Source organism: Lissotriton vulgaris, chromosome 5 (assembly GCF_964263255.1).
Source record: "Lissotriton vulgaris chromosome 5, aLisVul1.2, whole genome shotgun sequence".
Taxonomy (NCBI): Eukaryota; Metazoa; Chordata; class Amphibia; order Caudata; family Salamandridae; genus Lissotriton; species Lissotriton vulgaris.
Window position 1 is genome coordinate 569,144,428 of NC_141693.1, and position 15,598 is coordinate 569,160,025.

Sequence of the window (15,598 nt, forward strand, 5' to 3'; positions counted from 1 at the left end):
GGACTTAAATCATACAGTAGGGGATTATTGGCAGAGCACCGGCACTAGGCAACCTAGTTAGGGAGCACAGAGAAGGAGTACACTATACCCAGTACTTGTATGCCATCATATATTCACTGTTTTAGCACAATAGTGGAATCGTTAATCCTTTGTACTATCCTTCTATTGCAAATCACTTTTCTGTGTTCTATTAATTATTGCAGTGCATATATTTTATACAAGAATCATAATGGTTCAATAAATATTGAAAAAGCCCTTTTGTGTATTTTCTGTGTATCTCTCTGAGTGAGTATGACTGACTGAGCGAAAAGGTTCTGGATTTGTTACCTCAAAAACTGGGGGAGTCAGGGTTGTCATGATCTGAGGTTGCCCCAAACCATTCTTTACCTTGCCAGGTTGAGGGGTACTTATGGTGGCACTGTGAACTAGCACGTCTATAGGCCAACATATCCTGAGGGGGTGCGTGTAATCTGTCTGGCACCATGCCAACATTTGTTGTCCAACAAACTAACAGTTCCTACTGAAAAAAGGAAACTGGAAGACCCCACTTCTCTGGGACCAACACCTACTCAGACACCTTATATTTTCCAAACACCTCGCTGGATCCCTTATCAACTCCAACAGTGACAACTCCGTAAGGGGAGCCCATAGCCATTTCAGACTCTGAAGCAATTCAGATGCAACCTCGATTGAGCCCACCTCGACCTCTTCCAAGTCACGGGGGCGCTTCCGCTACCACACAGATTTCAGGCCTAAAGCACACAACTGTGATGAACCGCTAATGTGGTGCTGAAAATCTATCTGATTGAGACTTATAGCCTCAGATTCCTTCACTTATAATATTCCCAGGTGTCACACTGGATCCAGTAATTTTTTGTGAGCAGTACCCCTGCGGCCAGTAGGGGACTGGCCTTTCTTCAACTCTTTTGTCGAAGATTTTTGAAACGTCTCCTGGTGTGGTAGGGATGTCCGCGAGAAAGCATTGTTTTTTTGAGTTCATTCTTTTTATTGATTTTTACAAAAACAATACAGAAAATACAGTAAAACATAGAAATACCTTATATCAGCTCTCACATTGTCCAACAGAGAGGATAGAAGTTATTTGTTTAGATAATACTTTGGTAAAGATGTGTTCGAGGCATATGAACTGCAGATCACACAATATGCATAGATCGCCATCTGGTGTTGGGCCCGGATGTTTGCAGTTGTTTTTGACTTGGTAAAGTCTTTGGAAGTCACAAGATAGGTGACTTCTCCTGTGGACAATAGTGCGCATGGGCATTGACTCCATCTTCAGATTGTTTTTTTTCTGCCATTGGGCTCTGATGTGTTTCTCGTGCTCCAGTTTGGAACCATCACCGATTCCACTTTTGACGCGGTATCCTTCACCCTTTCTACGGTATTGTTTTCGATCGAGATCCCCAGTCGTCGCACATCTCTCCAACTTCAAAGTCCTCGATTTCGATCGTCGACGAGGGCCTTCGGGCCTGCTTGGGCCTTGGCAACAGGCTCATGGAAAGGACTCCATTCAAAAAAAATTCCTTAATGTGGGTCGAAGTTTCCCCACACCGATATGCATGAGGTATGTAAACTGTGCCTTTCACCGGAGCACGAGGCCAGAGACTATGCAGCTTGTGCCTCTTTTCGCTCCAAGAAGACCATTCGGGGTGGTCATGCTCGAAGAACAATGGCTCTCTCGTCGACATCCATTCCCGATGACATCTTTCAAAAGGCTGTCGACGTACCAGAACAGGAGCGGGTCGAAGGAATCCTCATCAGCGCCTCCGAGGACTCCAACGTCTAATGTCTAACTCATGCGCAGCGGGTCGTAAGTAAAGACGCCGATCCTGACCCCCTCCGTACACCATCAGAAAATTATTCAGTCACAGCTTCACCTTCGGGCCCAGGTGCACACCAAGAGACTGCTTCCCATGCCCCACCCTCTGGCTCGGCAAAGAAGCCTATTAAGCCTTCAGGCGACTCTGGCTCGAGTCAGTCTGCTGTCTGTACCAAAACCTGGTCACTGGCACCGAAAAAAAAACAGTCCTCTCCCTCCGTGCCGATCGCTGCCTCCACACCCAAGCACTCGGCACTGAAATCTACAGGCACCGACCCTTCCACTCCGAAAAAACTCTGAGCCAAGCAAAAAGGCACACCCTAAAAGTTCAGATTCACACCCTTTGGAACCGGAAAAACATTGTAACCGAAGAAACAGCCGGTTCCACAGAAACTGTAAAACATCACGGTTCCAAGACAAAAAACCAGAAAACTGTGCCGGAGTCGGTGCCGCGTAAGTCTATCGAACTGAAAAAGTCAGCGCCGAAAGACCAGCCTCCATCAGAAGAGCTCTTTACACCTGACCCTAGACCGAAAACTCTTCTAAAAGACCCTAAAAACGGTCAGCTCTCCCTACGTTCAAAGAAGAAACCATTGGATACGCCTGCACCTGCTCCACCACCTCAGGGTCCCTTCTCCACCACCTCCTCCACCTTCTCCATCACCCCATTCTCCTACACCATCTCCTCCACCAAGGGATGATGATGACACCTCTGATGACGGAGGGGGGGGGGGGCGGATGAGGAGCCACTAGGAGATCCTAGTCCACTTTCTTCCCCTGATCCCTGGGTCGATTACAACATGCCAGATGTCCCTAATGTTCCACAGCAGGACATCTACCCCTCTAGGCCTAACCCACCTCCCCCACCACCCCCCAGAGGACACAACAGGTTTTAATCAGCTACTCCACAGAGCTGCCAAATAATCGCGTGGTTAACTTACATACAGACCCTGTGGAAGAGAATTTCCTAATGGACACTTTAGAAACCTCACAAAGGTGCACCTCTATTTTGCCTATGCTAAAAGGGGTCATCAAGCATGCACCTGAAGTGTTTAAAGATCCTGTGAGGGCTAGAGTTATTAACCCCAGGATCAAGAAGAGATACAAAGCCTACATTAAGGGCCCGTACCTTTAGATTCCCTACTAATCTCCAATGCTAGGAAAAGGGCCAACTCAGACATCCGGGGATGCTCCACCCCCGATAAAGTTCAAACTCTTGGACGCCTCTGGCAAAAAAACAGCGTCACAAGCAGCTAACATATGGCGTATCGCCAACACTCAAGCTCTGTTAGCCAGATATGATAGGGCACATTACGATGAACTAGAGGCCCTATTGCAGCACCTCCGAGACAAATATAAAAACAGGGCCAATGACCTCATACAGGAGGGAAGAATCATCACTAACATCTTCTTTCGTTGCGCTCTGGACGTAGCAGATACCGCCTCCAGAGCCGTCAACACAAGTGTTCTTCTGCGTAAACCTGCTTGGCTACGCATTTCAGATTTTAAACCTGAGGTACAAAGTTCCATCTTAAACCAACCTTTCGATCAGGAACACTTATTTGAACCTAATGAAGATTCATCACTTGAAAAGATGAAGAAAGACACACAGCTAAATCAATGGGAGCCTTGCAATCGCATGCTCTCAGACGTTCTTTTCATCGCTCCTTCTATAAAGGCACCACCAGAGGCTACTCAGACAACCCCTCCACCTCTTACATGGCTCCCACCCAGTCTACAGCCACCAGAGGTTACCAGAGAGTAGGCTACAGAGGCAACAATAACAAAGGTAGAGGCTAGACCAACAATACCCGATCTGCCTCCACCGCTACCCAATGACTTCCCTAGGCTCCCCCAGACCATTCCACTCTGGTCGTAGGAAGAATACAACAGTTCCTTCCTGTCTGGAGCAACATCGCCACAGACAGGTGGGTGAGACAAATCGTTCAATCAGGTTACTGTCTGGAACTTACCTCTAGCCCCCCAGACATACCACCCAAACAGCGCCCAATGCCATTAGAACATTTATCACTGCTCAAGCAGGAAGTCCTCTCCCTCCTACAAAAGAGTGCAATAGAACCAGTTCCCCCTGCGCCAACAAAACATAGGAATTTACTCTCTGTATTTTCTCATACCAAAAAAGGACGGCTCTGAGACCTATCCTAGACCTCAGACCCCTAAACCTGTACATACACTCAGACCATTTCCATATGGTCACACTTCAGCAGGTCCTTCCTATTCTTTCACAAGGCAACTTCCTTGCCACTCTAGATCTCAAGGATGCCTACTGCTATATTCCCATTCACACATTGCACAGGAAATATCTCTGGTTTGTAGTGGACGGTCAACACTACCAATTCAAAGTACTCCCTTTCGGAGTCACCACAGCACCAAGAGTATTCACCAAGTGCCTAGTGGTAGTTGCAGCTCATCTAAGAAGACAACACATTCATGTCTTCCCATATTTGGACGATTGGCTTATAAAAGCCAGTTCATACAGTCAGTGTGTACATCACACCCACGCCACTATTCAACAACTTGGGGTTTACAGTAAACCACGTAAAGTCTCATCTACAACCGTCCCACATACAATACCTGGGTGCCACAATAAACACCTCAAAAGCGCTCGCTTATCCCAGTCCAGCCAGGATAGCAAGCATGCAAACCCTCCTAACCAAATTTCAGCCTCAACACTCTTCCAGCTCGAGTGTTCATGCAGCTCATTGGGATAGGGATGATGCCTCTTGCATATTCATTGTGCCTCACGCAAGACTCAAGATGCATCCTCTCCTAGAGTGCCTGGCACGCCAATGGAACCAGGCTCAAGGTCAGCTAACAGATCTGGTTTTGGTAGACACTCGCTTATCCCAGTCCAGCCAGGATAGCAAGCATGCAAACCCTCCTAACCAAATTTCAGCCTCAACACTCTTCCAGCTCGAGTGTTCATGCAGCTCATTGGGATAGGGATGATGCCTCTTGCATATTCATAGTGCCTCACGCAAGACTCAAGATGCATCCTCTCCTAGAGTGCCTAGCACGCCAATGGAACCAGGCTCAAGGTCAGCTAACAGATCTGGTGTTGGTAGACAGTCGCACTCATCGCACTCTGCAGTGGTGGGTAACCAAAAACCTTTCCAAAGGGCGACCGTTCCAAGAGAAAGTTCCACAGATTGTCTTGACAGCCGACTCATCGCTACCTCTGGGGAGCTCATCTATTACATCACACCATGCAGGGCAGGTGGACTCCTCAACAGAAGTTACTCCACATCAACCACCTAGAGTTACTAGCCATATTCATATCCCTAGGGACATCTGGCATGTTGTAATCGTCCCAGGGATCAGGGGAAGAAAGTGGACTAGGATCTCCTAGTGGCTCCTCATCCGCCCCCCCCTCCTTCATCAGAAGCAAATATCCGGCAAGGCTGTCCTAGTCAGCACGGACAACATGACATCCATGTACTACATACAAAAACAAGGAGGGACACATTCTCTGCAGCTCTCTCAACTAGCACAAAGCATATGGAGATGGGCTATACCTCACAACATTTTTCTCCTAGCCCAACATATCCCGGGAGTCCAGAACAACATAGCTGATCTGTTAAGCCGAAATAACAGCAGATTCACGAGTGGGAACTTCATCACAAGTCCTTCAACCATTTTTTCAAATGTGGTAACAATCCGAGGTAGATCTCTGCGCCACACACAAACGCCAAATGCCCAAGCTTCGCGGCCAGATATCCACTCCCATTGTCCAAAGGCAATGCAATATGGATGAATTCGTCAGGCAAATGTGCGTACGCTTTTCCTCCTCTCCCACTCATTCCACTGGTGGTGCGCAAGCTACAGCAACACTCACTGACTCTCATTCTAGTTGCTCCAACTCGGGCCAGACAACCGTGGTACACCACATTACTAAAACTGTCAGTAGTTCTGCACCAAAAACTACACTGCTCCCCACGCCTCTTAACCCAGAACCATGGAGAGATCAGACACCCGGACCCAGCTCAGCTCAATCTTGCGATCTGGCTCCTGAGGTCTTAAAATGTGGTTACCTTAATCTTCCCCCTGACTGTATGAATGTTATTAAGGAGGCTAGACGTCTCACCACTAGAGCCTGCTATGCAGCCAAGTGGAAAAGATTTGCCATATATTGTCATAACAAACCATCAATCCCCTAGATGTGTCTATCCAACACATATGTTACCTACTACATCTTCAAAGGTGTAACTTAATCTATACATCTATTAGGTTGAACCTCGCAGCCATAGCAGCATATTTACAAAATAGGCAACACTTGTCACTTTTCAGAGTTCCCACCATCAAAGCATTTATGGAAGGCCTCAATAGAATAATTCTTCCCAGAGTACCACCCTCACCTTTGTGGAATTTAAACAGTTCTCACAAGACTAATGGGTCCTTCCTTTGAACCTCTACAAAAATGTGAGCTACAGTTTTTAACAGGGAAGGTTGCTTTCCTAGTGGCTATCACTTCTCTTAGAAGAGTTAGTGAACAACAAGCACTAACTATTCAAGAACCTTTCTTACACATGCATCATAATAAGGTTGTTCTCCAAACTAATCCTAAATTTCCCCCTAAAGTTATTTCTCCCTTCCACCTCAATCAGTCTGTGGAGTTGTCAGTGTTCTTCTCGCAACCACAAACAGTTGCAGAAAGAGCTCTTCATACTCTAGATGTTAGAAGTGCATTGCTTTATAACATTGAGAGAACACAACCTTTTCGTAAGGCCAAACAACTTTTTGTATCTTTCTCACCACCACATAAAGGCAACCCCATATCAAAATCTGGGATAGCAAGGTGTATTGTTAAGTGCATTTAAATTTGCTATCACAAAGCGAAACGTACCTTATTGGTTCCTTCTAAAGCCCACTCTACAAGAAAGATAGGGGCTTCAATGGCATTTTTAGGGAACATTCCCTTGGACGACATCTGCAACGCAGCTACATGGTTTACACCGCACACATTCACAAAACACTTGTGTTGATGTGCAAACAAAACAACAAGCTACTGTGGGCCAGGCTGTACTCAAAACACTATTTCAAACAACTATAACAGATACTGGTGGTCACCACTAAAGCATGGGTACTGCTATACAATCTATGCATAGTGTGTGATCTGCAGCTCATATGCCTCGAACGGAAAATGCTACTTACCAGTATGCATCTATTCCTTGCATGTAACGCTGCAGATTCACACACCCACCCACCTCCCCGGCTACCTTTATCTGTTCCAGTATTATCTTATTTAGATACAACATACATGGGCATCTTTCTGTTATCACAAAACGCCATCATTTCCCTTCTTGGCGAAAAAACAATCTGAAGATTGAGTCGATGCCCATGCACACTATTGTCTACAGGAGGAGTCCTCTATCTTGTGACTTCCAAAGACTTTACCAAGACAAAAACAAGTGCAAACATCCAGGCCCAACATCAGATGGCGATCTATGCATAGTGTGTAAATCTGCAGCTCTACATGCCAAGAACAGATGCATACTGGTAAGTAGCATTTTCCTTACAGACGGTAACATTGCATAAACAGATGCAACGCATAGTTGACATAGCACATTGGATGGATCGAGCCTTGTAGGTCTACCCCATTTTGATTAGTCATCCTACGAACCTTGCCTGCTTCTGATCGCTATCAGCGATGCGCCACTGTTACAATTGTGATCATATATTGCAAATTTATATCAACTCTATTACATAACCTCAATCCTTCAATGTTATATAGGGAAAGTTAAAGTAGAATAAACGACTTCAAGTAAATAAATAACTAGAAGTTCATAGTTGACCAATAAGAGTAAGAAGAAAATATGAGAAAGGATTGTTTTAAGCCCTGTGCACCTGTGACTGATCCATATCTCATCTGCCTCTGGTGCCTCTAGCATGATGCCAACACCTGCTTCGATTGGCACACCATGGACTCCAAAGCCTTGAGGGAGCGGACCCTCAAAATACTTGCTGATCCCACTCGACGTGCAGCACCCCAACAGTCTCTATCCCAGTTGAGAGAAAGGTCCTGGGATTGGTCGCTGAGACACTCCTAATCCTCGTCAGATGGGCGTTCGGGTATGTCCCACAAACTCAAAGAACAAGAAGTCCGAAGTCTTCGACTTTCCCATGTCCATCAAAGTTTTGAGACGAGGGAACGTTGGCATTCGAGGCCTGGCGCTGCGGTTGAGCCTGCGCCTCGGGAGGGGGCCCTACCAGTCTTCGTCCAGTGAGTTTACCTGCTGCAGTTGTCAGGCCTCTTGGATTTATGGACGGATCTGGACCAGCCCCAGACGAGCCAACGTAACCTTCCCCAGTGCTGGCCCTATTGCAATGCCCACAGACGATGCTGGTCCCATAATCATCCCCGACACTGAGCCTGATCGGTGTCATCAGGCGCTGGCTGGAGGCATTCCATCCATGCTGAACTTTTGCCTTATTCCTAAGAGCTGGACTTGGGGATGACTGGGAGGGGGCACAATACCCCGATGAATACCAGGCCCTAGATGTCACCAAGGACACCTAGTGTGAGGATTTAGCAGATGCCAGTGTACTGGACTCCTTAGATACTGGTTGTTTTCACCTACCATGGCTACGGAGGAGAAAGCCTTATTTACTGTGGTGATGAGGAGGGCAGCTGAGTCCTAGACCTTGCCCTCCACTCGTTGTCAAGACTAACCTCTTGACGGAGGCGCTTCAGCTGTGAGTCGCCCCTTCCGAAACGCTTCTCCTTTTTATACTATTTTCCCTCTTCCTACTGGGGTCCAAGACCTGCATGGGGGCTTCTGTGATTAGGAAAATTGCCTGCCGACATCTTCCTGCCCCAAGGAACCCTAACTTCTTCACTCAGCACCACACTCTCGAGAGCTTGGTGGTCAAACATCCACTTCCAGAGTAAATCCTGGTGCATGCCCTACCACTCCACTGGACATGTAATCCAAAATACTGCAAACCTTGGGAAAGAAGAGGTTTTCTTCTGCTAGCCCGGTACTCCGGTCGGTTAACACGCTTGACTTTTGGGCCTAGTCTCCCATTCGCTCTGGTACTTAGGTGGGCAGGTGCTCCCTAAGGTCTCGGAGGACGCCCGAACCATACTCTCCCAAACTATTGCGGACAGAAGAGACGTAGTTAAGTTAGCCATACGCTGTAGGCTGGATACGGCTGACTCCTTAGAACGGTTTCCTCATCTTTGGCCCTTAGACACCACGCCTTCTGGAGAACCACTGATTTTTCTAGGGAGGTCCAGGCTTCGCTCATGGACATGCTGTTTGATGGTTGCCATCTCTTCGAAGACCAGACATACTCGGAGTAGGAAAGTTTCAAGGACAGTAGAGCTAGGGGCCAGGTCCTTGAGCGTTTCCATACGCCCTTGCCAACCCCATTCCGCCCTCCACTGCCATGGAAAGGGCTTTCATCTGTGTCTCTACCCACCCAGCCAACCATAGTTCTCTCTACTTCTAGAAATGTCCATCCACCCTCAGAAGAAGCTACAACTATGCCCAGATCTGCTTACGCATCAGTTAGTGCATCCCAATCTCAGGGTGCACAGCCTTGCAACTTATCACCTGAGGTCATAGAAGGCGGCAATTTACTGCTTCTGTTCCTGAACAGGCTAGAAAACTTACCATACAAATGTTACACAACAAATTAGAAGCAGTTTTTTCCAAGCCCAGGATACTGCAAACTATTGTTACTTGTTGAATCTTCAAAGGTCAGAGCATGCTTATTCTTGTGTAAACCTAGCTGCAATAGCTGCCTACTTACAAAAGAGGTAACATCAGTCGATTTTTAAAACGCCTGTTAAATCCCTTATCAAAGTGTTTAAGAATGAAATCCCTCCTATATTACCTCTCACAGTCAACTTATGGGACCTCTCTTTGTACCCCTCCACTCGTGACTTATAGTTGCTCTCATGGTAAAAGGCTCACCTTGTAGCTGACGGCTCATCTGCAAAGTAAGTTAACTCCAAACATTGTCAGTTGAAGAATTTTATCAATGTCCAAAATGACAAGAGTTTCATGCCAAATGATTGTTCACCTTTTGAAAGATTTTTATTTCATGTAGCTTTTCTATTATTTGAGGATCAGAGTTTGCTTTTGCCCGGTATTACTTTCAGACCTGGGTGGAGTCAAACTCAGCAAAGTGACCAAAAAAACAGCCACGCTGCGGAGTTCCGCAATTGGCGGACTATGTTTGGTCATGCTGTTTGTGTTGATTTTCAGCGCCTGGTTTTTGTCGCGTGATGTAAAGGTTTTACTGCACAAGTGGCACCATGCGTAGTGTAAGAGGGTTCTGCTTCTTTTCTTTCTGCTCAAGTAGATATTCTACCAGAGCGGCAGCTTTCTTAACTTGAATGGAAGGTTTCTCAACTGGACCGGTCATCCCAGACTACCTGCATGGAAAAGTCTGACCAGCCGGCTTTGCGAAATGTTGCTAGGAGGTGGATTTTCCTCGCTCCCACTCACCAACTTGATGTTGGTGAGCGAGTAAAAAACTTTAGCAGAGAGGAGTTTTTTGGAACTCCACGTGCTCTACGTTGTGCTTAAAACTCGCAAACAGAATGGAGTTCACCCCCCAGGCCTAATTATTTTAAAGATAAAGAAACTGCAGTGAAACGTTATCCACTGTATGAAATAACGTCACTAGTGAAGAGACATTATGTATAACACCACAAAAACATTTGAGCACGATTATTTTTTTACTTACTTTCTTTCCCATTACGTTGGATCTTTTGACTTGAGAAGATTCCAATGATATTTTCCACTTGTTGCTTTATGGATCTTTACAAGCTTAATGTATTGATTAAAACACTATTAAAATGTTGCATTATTGATGCATTTAAACCTTCAAGTGTCTTTTTGCAAGCGTGAGATGTGTATGTGCATCAAAGTATGATTCTTAATAAGTTTACGAGTTTGCTTTTGTTGATAAACCTGGAATGTGTCAATGGAAAAGTTTAAGTAAGCTTCAAAAACTGTTTTCTTTCTCCTCAGTGTGCAGTTGGGACGACTGGCCAGAAATCTATATCTCGAGTCATTGAATACTTGGAAAGCTGCTAGAATCTTCAACAGCCACCGCTTGGTGATGTCGGCACTACCTTTCGAGGGAAGAGTTGTGAAATTGTCATTGCAGCATTGCAGTTGTGTTCAGAGTACTCGGCGCGTCTCTTCTGTGGACACGTTATTCAGAGCAAACTTGGGATATGCATTTCGATGTAAATGTTACTGCTCTACAATGGTCAGCTGTTGCCCAAAGTGAGATATGAAGATGGTATATAAGAAAATACAAAACTCCGATACAGGACAGCACATTTTCTTTGTATATTGGTTCTTTTTCTTTGAGTTAATGGGTAACGTTTTTGGCCAGTTACGTATGGGTTACTACTGTATATGCAACTTTATCTAACTGTTGAAGTTGGCGAAAATGGTATGGCAACCCAACAAAGTTAGTTGGCATCTCGAAGAAGGCTCACCTCGTAGTAGTGCTGAAACTCAGAACGCCGGGTGCTTTTGTGTTTCTTTTGAAAAGGGGGGTGAATTGAATTTGTTTTGGAAAAGCTTCCAAAACCAACAACTCAGAAGTTTAAAAAATTAAAATATTGTGTAAAGATTTTATTTTATTGTTGCCTAGTGCTTTTTTTTTTTATTTAGACAGACGCTTTTGAAATTGTTTTTAATTGAAAGTTTTGTTTATGTTTATTTAAAACTGCTTGGAATCCTGAAACCAAATGTCAGGATTTTGTTTCGAGATGGAGATTGTCGCAGAACTTATTCTGAGATAGTCCAGGCACAATTGATTTTTGGATCTTGAAGCCTATTCTTTTCTGATAAGTATTAAAATCAGAAGTAAGCGTATTGTTGGACAACTTAGCAAAGGGAATGCCTCAGGTGTACGTGTATGCTCTGTTAACATGTAGCATACATGCAATCCAGAATCAATAGAAGTCCACTGTTTGATGCAACTGCCGATGCAAATTGTGGTTGCAGCTGTATTATGGGCAATATTTTTAAAATGGACCGTACCATTGTCCCTGCTCAGATTGCCAGTGGCTCTGCACTTACGTTGGTGTTTGTTCAAAGTTTTGTTTTAGAGACAGCAGATGAAATGAAGACAGTAAATCTGAGATTGAGGGATGTTGCAGGCTTTAAACAGTCCTTTTACTCATTTTTATATTCTTGTTAAAAACATCCTTTGGAAACCTATTTCGAAGAGCCATGATGTATATTAAAATTTGCAATAAGGGATACAGATCTTTTCTGTGGGATTCATTAATATTTTTTCTAAAAGTTAAATGAGCCTGCCAGTTGTTTGTTTTTAGTTTTTTCCTTTGTCTAATTGTTACTGGCCCACTAAGGATGTAACTTTGTTATCCCGTTTACTTCATTAACTTTGCCTTGAGAAATGTGCCAGACCTTCCTCTTCATTTGTAGTTTGAAATGAAAGATTTGTTGTCTAAACCAACACAGTTTACTTTAAATGACTGTCTACCTACTTATGCCAATTCCAATCCTTCGAAAAACCCTGTTCTTGTTCCACAGTAGCACATCTGAACAAAGTCCAGTTGGTCAGTTCTTTCCATGTTGTAAAACAAAGTTATGGTCTAGGGCATCTCAGGATTCCAGAATGGGATTCTCGTCCTTTGTCAAAATAGCTATCTATATGCACTACTAAAATGTAGTTTGAAGTAAAACAAAAAAAATGACTACGTAAAGTGTATATGGTTCAGTTCAAACTAAATAGCTAATATAAAAATGTGCAAAATTTCCTCTGACCAATTATTTTTTATTCTGTAGTAGTCATGCCAAAAAGTTGATTTTGGCATAAAACGTAGACTCTTGACCATGGACAGTTCATCACTAATAGAGATACAATTGCAGATGGACATGTCAAGGTTTACAATTCATAAGTCCTAACATCCCTGATTTTTCTGTAACCAGTAAACAAGTGTGAATTGCAGCCTTGTTTACATTTTGCATCTCTTTTCTCTGCTGTCAACCAAAAATGTTTCAAATATTCCCACCATCGCTGTGGTGGCACGTTATCATGAGATACAGGAGCAGCTATGTTTGATTTGAGGAATTTTAATTTGATTTTGGATAGTAAGCAAAAGGGCCCTCGAAAAATCCAGTTATTAGTTTAATGAAAGTCATTGTCTGTTACACTTAACATAATTTTAGCATAGCAACAATCATTGCCGATGAAACCAAAATATATTTCTTTTGTATGCAGTTTAGAGAGATGCAAACAAGCTGTTCTTATCCAAGTTGTTAGCACTTAAGCATCATTTTCATTCCAATGTGTTAATGCAATATCTCTTCTTTGTTCACATTTTTGATTGGAGAAAATAGCTGAGTTTTAAAGGTTAAAAAGGCAGACTATTCGCTATTCGACATTATTCTGCTCAACTTCGTTAAACGTGTCTGCCATTATTTCATTACTGAACATGAGGTAAGGAAAAAACCTGGGTAATGTTCCCCTTCAGAGATTGTCATTTTAAAAAGAACGATTGATGGTGGCAGGCAGTAGATGTCAAGAAGTGTGGTATAGATTTTAATATTCAATGCTCCTTTTGTCAGTCACAGTAATAGCTTTAAAGTGGATCAAGGATACGTTTAAAATGTGTATCCTATGAATGGGTGTATGCTAATAATGTCAAGGTGACATCAGGGCTTTATGTAATGAATTTCAAATTAAACACCACACGCAAATGTCCATTATGACGTTTTTGACGTGGAAATCCCATGTTACGATTGTATGTAATTGCACTTGTTTTCGCTTTTGGGCAAAGTCGCTTGCTAAAATGTGCACTTAGCCTACTCCTGCAAAAATATCAGCCGTGTTTGAACGAAGACCAATAAGTTGCAATCATTGACAAGAACCCGTGATTTGGATTAAACATTTTGAGAGAATTTTGTCCACATGGTTTAGTAACCGTGAAGTAATTATATCCACCATCACCTCCATCTAAATGATGTTTCCTTCTTAAAGAAGAAACCAGATTTTTCAATGTCTAACTTTTGTAGATTCCTGTGTTATATGAAACGAAGAATGGCTGTAATCAATGAGCAGGGCCAACAAAACCTTTGTTACAAGTATGAATGGAAGTGATTTTACTTCAGTGGATTCGTATTTTATACCTAGTTTCCAGACTCTGGCAAAAGTAGGTTTACTTTTTTTCCGTTTGGGGTGGGAATTTAGTATAAGTGCAAACCGCCTTGTGAATTGCAATGAATTTATTTAGACCTTCCATGGACTTTGCATCAAGGGTACTGAAGTCTGTTTGCAAAATAACATGTTTTAAAGTAACATTTTCCATTGTAAATATCCCTGTAAATAGAATCAGTTGGAAATTAGAATGGTAGAATACTTTTCTGAATCCAATCCTATTTTTATTTTATACAATATTTCGCAGCTGTGATCTTTGGAGATAAAGCCAACGGCAGGAAAAAAATCAAGTTTGTACGAGTTTCATGAAGTATGTCTGGGTTTTTGTAAATAATTTTAACTGAAATAAAATTGCTACTTTCAATATATATTTTGTTGTCTTGGTATATAAGTTCCATAAAAAAAGTTCCTACAGTTTTTCTTACCCTTTTATTTTTATTTCATATTGTAGCGATCGTAAAAGAGGCAGTGAAGATGTGAAGGCTCTCTTATCGACTTGTCATTGGATTGGGGGATATCCTGTTTCTGAATGCCTCCTGCACAAGTAGGGAGCATTGGCTCCATTTCAGCAGCGGCCCCATCGTCACTTCACTAGAGCTTTTATTGCGCCCAAGCAGGGGCACCAATGTCAGTTCTCGTTTTACTCCACCTTTGAATCCGGATCCAAGCTCTTCTCTCCTTAGCTTTTTATGTTCTTTTGAGATTCATTTTTGGTAAATTATTGTTCAAATTTGAGAGCAGTGCTTGGAATGGGTCCCCTGAGGGTGTCTGTGTTTAAACCCTGTCAGAAATTTAATGGGCAGGTGTGCATTTCAGACCCGCATAATAATTGCCTATGTGGTTTAAGATCATAACACGACTTTAGGTTGTGTGACAAGTGTGGTGTCATGCACTCGTAAGCTATGAAGGAACGCTAAGTCAAACTTTTTGTCAAACTTTTTGTTAACTGCTTCGACTGCCGATCTCTGCAAGGCTTGCGTTTGTTTCAGATCCAAGTTCCCTTCCGTGTCCTCTCCTTCATTGAATGAAGAACTTAAACTCAGAAAAAAAGAGGGCACACGGTATGTTGCCCATCGAAACGTAAGTTATATTGTCACTCTCTGCTCCCTATGGAGTCTTCATTGGGACCAGAGTTGGTGGTGATAACTCCTGCCAGGGAGCTGTCATCTGGGATACCAGGGCACATCTGAGCCCCTCTCCACTAACACCCTTTTTAAAGCTGCTTGTGGCCTACCCCAAGTTCCCGGCGCCAGATCCAACTTTTTTTATGCATGCCATGGAAGAGCCATTGAGACTGGCTGTGGTCTCTTCAAGCACCTATGGGCCCTGCATGCATGGCTATGAGCTTCACCATAGCTCTAGGGAGACCTGCTTGGCTACAAAACATGCTTCTCTCTAGATAGGACCTCCACTACCCAGTTTAAAACTAGTGCCCGTTTAAACAATTTGAGGGTTTTTCTGGAGTCTTCTGTTTTCACCATCGTCAATCCTTGAACCCTCACCAACAATAAACCCAGCTCCACAGTCAGTACAGATATATGGGCATGGACTGTCAGACCCAGCAGTCATTCTTTTCACCTGTAC

General features: G+C 43.6%; 1 protein-coding gene across 2 annotated transcripts in view; it reads left to right on the top strand.

Annotated features, from left to right (window-relative positions):
• WAPL (WAPL cohesin release factor) overlaps nt 1-14,380 on the top strand; it is a 1,140,053-nt gene extending 1,125,673 nt beyond the window's left edge. For both annotated transcript variants that reach the window (XM_086922027.1, XM_086922028.1), the window contains exon 19: nt 10,843-14,380. In XM_086922027.1, coding sequence (XP_086778153.1) covers nt 10,843-10,908 — 66 coding nt within the window. In that variant the 3' untranslated portion in view covers nt 10,909-14,380. The remainder of the gene's footprint in view (nt 1-10,842) is intronic.
• The last annotated feature ends 1,218 nt before the right edge of the window (nt 14,381-15,598 follow it).